The following is an 8,693-nucleotide window of genomic DNA, read 5'->3' as shown; positions in this document are numbered from 1 at the left end:
TTCTTTCCTGCCCTGGCAGGGCTCCACTGTGCAGACCAAACCCAGAAGACTGCTTCGGAGCCTTCCTGCCTTCGAGAAACTCTGGGCCTTGGGTGGCTGCCTGCTGCCTGCACTGCCTCCGCCTTGTTCTGGGTGATTTCCTCACTCCTTGGCCCATTCTCACTACCCAACCTGCCTCAGCCTGATGCTGAGCTCCTGCCCCTGCTTCTTCCACATTTTGAGGAGTATATTCCTCCTTTTATCCCTAGCTTTCAGGAGTGCGGGCATCGCTTTAAATTAGGTTATGAATTTTTACAGTATTGGAACACTACCCTAACTTTCCTGTCCGCACCAATATTTTTCTTAGCAATAATCTGTACCCTATTATTATCTAGCCCCAAAGCTAGTATTGACTAAAAGAGGAGTATTTGGGAGAGCTGTTTCATTTTTGAAATTAATAAAGCTAATTTTACTGAGAAATTAATGAACGGAAGTGAATACTTTTATATACTATTGCAAAAATGTGTTCAAAGAAAATAGTAACAAACAATCCAATAGTTTTGAAATGTTTCCAATGTAAGAGTTTTTATTCTGGCTCTGTGCTCAATTAGAAGTACCTACAACAGACTACAGAAAAAATAATTAGGAAGAGTTCAATAAAAATTTCCTGATTAACAGTAAAATAGGGTATATTTTCAGTCTTGCAGTTCTCCTACAAATTAGTAGGGCTCAATTTCAGTCCTAACACTAAGTGACAAAATCCCTAATTCATATGAGATAATCGACTTAAAACAAGACTTCAGGCTTGTGATTATAACTGACTTCCAGAAAATTTGAAAATTCTATGACAGTAACCTGTCAGATGAAACTTCTGGATATGGAGAATCTACCAGAAGATTGAGCACAGTTCAGTGAGGAAGGGAAACAGGATAAAGAAGGGTAGAGGAAAGACAAAACTAAGAGCTCAAACAGGCAGGAGATCCAGGTGGGGGTAGCAGGGCAGTCTACTTTTGTTAGACAGGGTGGGCAGGGGCAGAACAAAGGCGGGCAGCCTTACCTCAGCAGAGGGGCAGGATCTGCAGTGTCGAAGGGCTGAGGTCTGGGCAGCCCTGGGGAAATTCTGGCTCTCTTACACAGAGCTGCCACTAGACTGCTTTAAGGTTTCCTGGCAACGATCCTCAGCCCTTTGCTGCTGTGGGTGGCTCTATGAGTGCAAGGTGGGGTTGCTCAGGTGGAGGTGTGGCAGCAGTGGTGTGGTTAGCTGCCTCCCAGACCTCCGCCAGGGGAACCTTCTCTGGGAAAGTGGATGTCAGCATTATTTAAGGGTGTTAAGAGTTTTTGCTGTATTGGGACTGTAAGTGGCCCAGAAACTGGGGAGTGCTCTCATGGGCACTAACTACTCTTGAGAGAAATTTCAGGGTGTTTCGGAGATTAATGATATCATTCCCCTCCCACCCTGGGCATGGGGTGTCTCTTGGGGTAGGAGTCTTGGGACCTGTTGTCATGGGAAGGATCATCTGAGTCCGAGGACACCACCTCGTGCAGAGGCAGCCTCTTGGCAGATTTCTTTTTCTTCCTTCTAGGGTTCTCCTGCCTCAGCTCCTGTAGATCTGCAGTGTCAGCTCCTTTGATGGGCCATGTTAGGAGAGCTGAGTTCTTGTCCACATCCACCCTAGAGGGAGAGATTATGGTCACCCTGGGCCAGGCAGTGGCTGTATCTACAAAGATATCCGAGCCAAGAGAAAGTAAGCACTGTCAAGGATGTAGTGGTAAGGGAGCACTCATGCACTTCTGGTAGGCATGTAAATTGGTACGGCCACTATGGAAGACAATATGGAGAGTCCTCAAAAAATGTAAAACAGAAATACCATACTTCTAGATATTTATCCACAAAAAATGAAATGACTATATTAAAGAGATATCTGCACCCCTGTGTTCATTGCAGCATTATTCACAATAGCCAAGACATGGAAACAATCTAAGTGTCCATCAATGGATGGATAGAAGAAGAAAATGTGATTAATATAATTTAGCAGTAAAGAATAAGGAAATCTTGCCATTTACGATAATACTGGATGGACTTTGAGGGTATTATACTAAGTAAAATATGTCGGATAGAAAGACAAATACCGTATGATCTCACTCGTATGTGAAACCTAAAAGTCAAACTCATAGAAACAGAGTAGAATGGTGGTTACCAGGGGCTGGGAGCTGGGGATTGAAAATGGAGAGATGTTGGTAAAAGGGTACCCCTCCCTTGCAAAAAAGACAAGAAAACTATACTCGACAATTTATTTATCCAGAAATGTTCTCCAAAGGTGTCTTGGGAACACTTGACTTCATTCCAGCATGCCATCATGGCACATTGTCTGGGAACTTGCCTTTTTCAGAGATTCCAGGGTAAGTTAAGGACACCAGCTACCTGATGTTAAACTGTATTTTGTCCCCATAATCAGTATCTGCCACCTTGATCTCCAGCATTCAATCTGAATAACTTGACCATGGCTGCTTTGGACCTCTTGGAAATTGTCAAGAAAAAATTAATAGAATGGGAAAATATTTTTTAGCTATTTCTAAATAGAAAATTTCATCAAGCAAATCCCTCTTCAAAGTATCGAGATTTACCACAGATGATACTTTTCAAAGACTGGCTCCAAGAAAGATTAAAAAATTGGCCTGACATTTCATACTCATTAATATAACTAATAAAAAAAAAAGAAAAAAACAACAACAAATGTTGGCAAGGATGTAGAGAAATTGGAACTTTGAGCACTGATGATGGGAATGTAAAAAGGTGCAGCTGCTGTGGAAAACAGTATGGCACATCCTCAAAATATTATAAACAGAATCACCAAATGATCCAGTAGCTCCACTTATGGGCATGTACGCACAAGAATGAAAGCAGGGACTCAAATGGTGCTCTGTAGACCCATGTTTATAGCAGCATTATTTACAAGTGCCAAAAGACAAAAGCAGCCCAAGTGTTCATTGAAGAGTAAGTGAATAAATAAAATATGGTATACATATACAATGGAATATTATCAGCTTTTTAAAAAGGAAGGAAGTCTGGCATTTGCTATAACATAGATGAACTGTGAGGACATTATGCTGAGTGAAATAAGCCAGTCACAAAAAGACAAATACTGTGTGATTCCACTTATATGAGGTAGTTAGAACATCAAATGCATAGAGATTGAAAGTAGAATGGTGGTTGCCAGGGGCTGGGGGAAGGGTAGTTAGTGTTCAGTGGGGACAGTTTCAGAGAGGGATGGTAAAAATGTTCTAGAGATGAGTAACGATTATGGTTGCACAATAATGTGGATGTACTTGACATCACTGAACTGTATGCTTAAAAAGAGTTAAAATGATAAACTTTCTGTTATCTATACTTTACCATTAAAAAAATAGCCTGAGTAATAGCAGTAACATTGGAAAAAGGCTTCCTAGGAAGCCACAAAATTATCTTTAAATCTAAGGCCAGGGCCTGTGTAGATGTGTAAGTTTTGTGAGGCCAGGTTCTCAGAGACCTGTCTTGAACTCACATTATAAAGCTGTACTCACTAAGCTTGTCCTCTGAAATTTATTCTTACCTACCACACTACTGCCAAGCCCCTCAGATGGCCCCCCTCCAGAGTAGACTAAGTTGACACATAGCATTTCCTCATTGAAGGTTTTCTGTTTCCCACATATTAGGACTGGTCACAGTCCAGTTTCTAACCTATAACCTCTCAGAAGGAAGAGCAACAAGGAAGGAAGAATGGGAAGTAGAGTTTTTCAGGTTTACTAAAAGCACCCAAAAAGTGAGGCAGAGAGGGCAGCAAGGGCCAGCGCTCCGCTCTTGACCCCCAAGGGGAGAGGTATACAGGTGATTGTTCTCAACTGCAACGAACTTTGTTTCATAGCTGGACTTCATTACGAGGCCTTGAATCATAACAAATAAAAGGGGAATAATTTCTTCAGATTCATGACAAGGGTGAATGCTTCTCTGAAAGTTCAGTTAAATAATGCTGGATTTGAGATTAGAACCAGATACCAATGGTCCTCAACTTTTTGGGCATAAGGGACCAGTGTTCCTTTGAGAATCTAATGCCTGATGAGGGAGTGGCTGCAAATACAGATGAAGCTTCACTCGCTAGCCTGCTGCTCACTTCCTGCTGTGAGGCCTGGTTCCTAATAGGGCACATGCCTGGGGATTGGGGGCCCCTAAGATAGACAAATAACCAGTAGGTAAAAGGTGTGTGACATTGAAGGAAGAACAATCAGAGAACTACATTTTAAGTAAGGATGGATCTCAGAAAATGATTCCAGGTGCAAAGATATAAATATAGTTCAGGAAATGAGAAGGGATAGCCACTTACACTTTTGGATCCTCCTGGACTGGGGGTGACTTTATATGAGAGCAAGAGAGAGCATACTTGTTCTGGCTGATCTTAATAAGTGCACTCCGAGGACAAAATTCCTGTAATAATATCAAAGCATTCACTCAATTTAAATCAGATGTATCCACAATTCAAATGTAATTTTATTCTAGCTCAACCCATCATAATAGCTACTAGCTACTCACTCAGGATGATACTTTAGAGTGCAGCTTGATATTTATATGTTGAATAAAAGTCATTGCTGAGTCCTCTCTGTCACTTCTCAGCATCCTGGATCATTTGCCAAGTCCATCCACATAAGAAGCATGGAGTGTACGTACAGGTATGCACACACACGCGCACACACACACATGCACATTCTTTCATATGACCACCTTCCTGTCTTTACTTCAGTTTGGCCATCTCTTTCCTGGACTTATAAGCTAGTACCACCCCCTCTTGCTGAACGCCTCACCTTCAGCCCTATGAGTCTCCCAGCATCTCCATCAGAACTGTCTTCGGCATCCACCCCCTGCACTGTGCCACTCTGGTCTCCAGGGCCCCACCATCCTGTGAGTGGATTCCAAGGTCCTTCCTGGGCTCTAAGGCTCTTGTTCTTGGATTCTAGGGCAACTGCTTCATCTTTCCCCACCCTGGGGACATGCCCAAGGATGTCTCTTTAATTGTCTCTTGATTTGCTTTCCCCTCTCTTGCAGGTAGTTATCTCCAGAGCAGCACCACAGGGCCTCCCCTCCTGCTGCCCCTCCAGACCACCTCTACTGTCACCCAAATAGCTCCAGGAAAGTCCTTTTACTCTCAGGGCTTTTCCTTTCCCCTGCTTGCTCTTTCAGAATAGAATCAGTACTCCTGGCCCCACTGGAGCTGGTGGCCTTCAGTCTTTGTCTTTAATCCTAAAATCCATTAACTGTGACCCCCCTCCCTGGTGGATACCTCAGGCTACAGCTGAGAAATGACTAGCTATGTCTCTTCGGTATATGAGGTAGTCTGACACAGGGGGTCAGGGTGCAGGCGATGCAGCCAGACCACCTTGGTCCGTGGGCCTGCTCCATGGCTCATGCTGTGTGACTTAACCTCTCTGCCTTGGTCTCCTTATCTGACAATGAGAATGATAACAGCTCCCACCTCCAGTGTTCTGAGCACTCAACTGTTTGTGATGCAGATAGCACTGGCATCAGTCCCTGTGGCCAATAAAACACTTAATAAAGTTAGCTATTATGATTTTATTTGCTGCTTTTTCTTGCCAATCTATTTTCCAGGCATATTAAGTGGTTCATCAAGGCAATGTCCTTTCCATTAGAAATGTCATGTATTCAAGTAATTTAAAAAGCAATCATGAGAACCTTCTCTTCATCAGGGGCTGTGAGGGGACAAAGATGAATGCCCCACTATCCCCACAGTTAAGGAGTTGGGAGGTTGGGGAGGAAGCCAGTGTGGGAAGTGGGCAGTCCAGTGTGTAGGGGACCATGAGGGCCTCAGTGGAAAGTCACAATTGGGCAGTGTCTTTGGATGACAAGTGTTAATGAAGAGAAGATGAGGAGGGTGGCCAAGGAAGAGTTAAAGCCCAGGGACTTAGAAAAGTCTACTACATTCAGGAAGCAGCTCCCATGGGGCTGGAAGCCATGCTCACAGGGCAGGCCTGTGCTGTGCTGGGCTTTTCCTAGAAGTTAATGAAAAAAGTGTGTGTGTATGTGTGTGTGTGAAGGGGGGTGGATGGATATCAGGTAGGCAAGTGACATCATTAGATTTGTAAACTGATAAAAACTTTCTAAAACTTTTAGGAAAAATACCTAAGGAGGACTGGCAGGGGAGCATAAGGCAAGATGGGTCTGAGGAGCAGCAGGGGCACACGAAGGACAGGGAGGGCACTAAAGAAGCAAGTGGGCCGCAGCCCTCAGTGAGGACTGGGAGCCAAAACGGCCACTCAATGGTGTTAGGCGGCCATGGATGTCTCAATGAGGGCAGTGTGTGGCAGTGTGGGCAAAATGTGAACCAGAACGGATGCATGCATTGGGGCGGGGGTAGGTACAGTCAAGGAAATCATTCCTTCAGGTCATCTGGGGGTGCTAGGAAAGGGCTCGGTGTAACCTGCAAAGAAGGTGGGCATGAAAGGAACCACGTCCTGCCTTGTGAGAAACTCCTTTCTGAATGAAAGTCTACTTACTCTCCGGTTGTTACACTTCAAAACTGTGTAGAACTTATCTTCAGCCACATCATGATTTGGAAGTGCTATGACAATGGCAGGGACATAGAAATCAAATCCATTGGGTGTCACTATTTTGGCAAACACATAGTCTCCAACCTATAGACAAGAACATATTTCATAGTAAACATTTTGCTTCCAGATCCCAGATCTTATAGACAATATTAATATAAGCTCATTTTAAAATACCCCAAGATGAAGTATTGTTATCAAAATTCAAATGCATGTTTTTTTTCAGAGCCAGTAGCTCCAAAATTCTTTGTGCTCATTGAACCATACCTGGAATTTTGTGATCGGTTTGGGCCAGCTCCATTCTTGCAGGTGACTTTTTCACCTGACTAGGGTTCTGGGGACAGCCAGCAAGATGTAGGGGGGTCTAGAAACATCCTCCTAAGACTGGTGGAAGGAACTTGAAGAGTTTCACATGAAGCCACGGGACGGTCTGAACAGTGTCCTAATATATCAGAAGGGCTGTCACCCTGACACTGGGAAGGAGCAGGTCTATTTCGCATGGCTCTAAGCACACAGCTGGACTCCACAGGTAAAAGTAACAGAGGTACAGCGTCTGGCAGGAAGGGAATCTTGGGAAGGGGCATGCAGAGGCTTCTGGGCATTCGTCAGATGGAAAGGACTAACCATCAGGGGAAAGTGCACTGACATGTGCCCTGGGTCTGGCCGGGGAAAGGGGGACAAACAGGTGACACCTTATGAGTGCATGAGTGCATGCAATGCTCTTCCTACTGGCTCACTCTACCCAAGAAACCATAGCAGTGGAACCCTGGAGGCTTCCTCTGTCTTCTCTGGCCTTGGTGTCAAGGAAAGCACTACCTTGGCCCTTGTTTTAAATCTAGTTTAATATACTCTTTTGTGGTTAAAGTTTCAAGAGCACTAGCAGCTACAGCAACTCCCTTCCCTGACCATCTATTGTCTGTAAAGTGACAAGTGAAGTTGTGAACTACTTAACAGGGTGTAAGCAGATGCCCAGCAAGGGGTAAGAGGACCTAGGGCCACTGTTCTCACCCAAATGTAAGCCCTCTGCAGGAATGCAACCAGATGCCCAGTGAAGGGCCCAACAGTGGCCATGCCACTCTCAGAGCACTGGGAATGATGAAAGGGGTCCAGCACAGGTGGGTAGAGCAGGTACCTGGAGCAGTGGACAGGGCATGGCGCCCCCCACAGGCGTGATGAAGGAGATGGGCACGACCTTGGTGTCTCCGTACCTGAAGCCCACGAGTGCATGGGTGGGGCTCACGCATTTCTTCACGACACCTGGAAGGAATCAGATTTCAAATACAGTATAAAGACAAGCAATGTCTGTTCCCTTAGGTTGGCCCCATCCTGTTGGCAGCGCTAAGCTGTCATGCTTTGCCTATTTAGATCAACGTGCCCTTTGATTTCTCCACCAGAAAACAATGAATCTGGGGCCCACCAAGCAAAGGGATGAAGTGTCCCCCTTTCCCCGGCCAGACCGAGGGCACATGTCAGTGCACTTTCCCAGGACACTGCAGAGCCCGGGGAACACACAGAAAGACTTGCTTGTCCTGCACCACCAGCAACCATTCTGACTGGGAACGTCATTCTTAGAAAAGTAGCCACTTACCGAACACTTCCTATCATCTGTTTCTTTATTTTAGCCATATTTCCTTCTATAATACTTAGATATAGAAAACTGATGTTGTTAAATTGTGAAAGTCAAAAGGAAACGTGAGCCCCCATCACCAGTTTTTCATTCATATTCGATAGATGAGAAATTAACTAGGCTGAACGCCTCCCCTAGCTTCCTGGAAAGGTACAACCAGAAGAGGAGAAAAGGAAAAAGAAGCCAGGCATTTCCTCATCTTTTAGTTCTGCTCAAGGAGATTATTACAGCAGGAAAAGAAAATATTGTTTTAAGGTTCACATAGTTTGTCATTTAGCCCAGTTGAAATGTACTTTCCCATTACAAAGGGATAACAAATAATGAGGGGAAGTTTTGACATGGACACTTCCCCAGGCAGTGACAGCTGCACATGGACCCCCGCTCTGAGAAATGTGCCTGTCTCTACTGGGCTCCCACGGTGTGAATGGCTGGTACCTGCCCCAGCTCACACGCCAGCCTTGGCAGGGTCCCATGTCCTTTTATGCTGCAAAAAAAC

At 44.8% G+C, this 8,693-nt stretch overlaps 1 protein-coding gene across 9 annotated transcripts in view; it reads right to left on the bottom strand.

The window, feature by feature from the left end:
- Positions 1-534: 534 nt before the first annotated feature.
- VWA3B (von Willebrand factor A domain containing 3B) overlaps positions 535-8,693 on the bottom strand; it is a 135,922-nt gene continuing 127,763 nt past the window's right edge. For 8 of the 9 annotated variants that reach the window (XM_036224444.1, XM_036224443.1, XM_036224442.1 and 5 more), the window contains 4 exons: positions 7,703-7,827; positions 6,520-6,657; positions 4,338-4,438; positions 538-1,651 (listed from right to left, as the gene is read on the bottom strand). In XM_036224444.1, the coding sequence (XP_036080337.1) occupies positions 1,420-1,651; positions 4,338-4,438; positions 6,520-6,657; positions 7,703-7,827 (596 nt within the window). In that variant the 3' untranslated portion in view covers positions 538-1,419. Of the gene's footprint in view, positions 1,652-4,337; positions 4,439-6,519; positions 6,658-7,702; positions 7,828-8,693 lie in introns of all 9 variants that reach the window. The other variant, XR_004951973.1, reaches the window with a different exon arrangement.

This window comes from Rousettus aegyptiacus, unplaced genomic scaffold (assembly GCF_014176215.1).
Source record: "Rousettus aegyptiacus isolate mRouAeg1 unplaced genomic scaffold, mRouAeg1.p scaffold_m13_p_7, whole genome shotgun sequence".
NCBI lineage: Eukaryota > Metazoa > Chordata > Mammalia > Chiroptera > Pteropodidae > Rousettus > Rousettus aegyptiacus.
The sequence above is the reverse complement of the archived record's forward strand: the minus strand, read 5'-3'. Positions and strand labels throughout refer to the sequence as shown.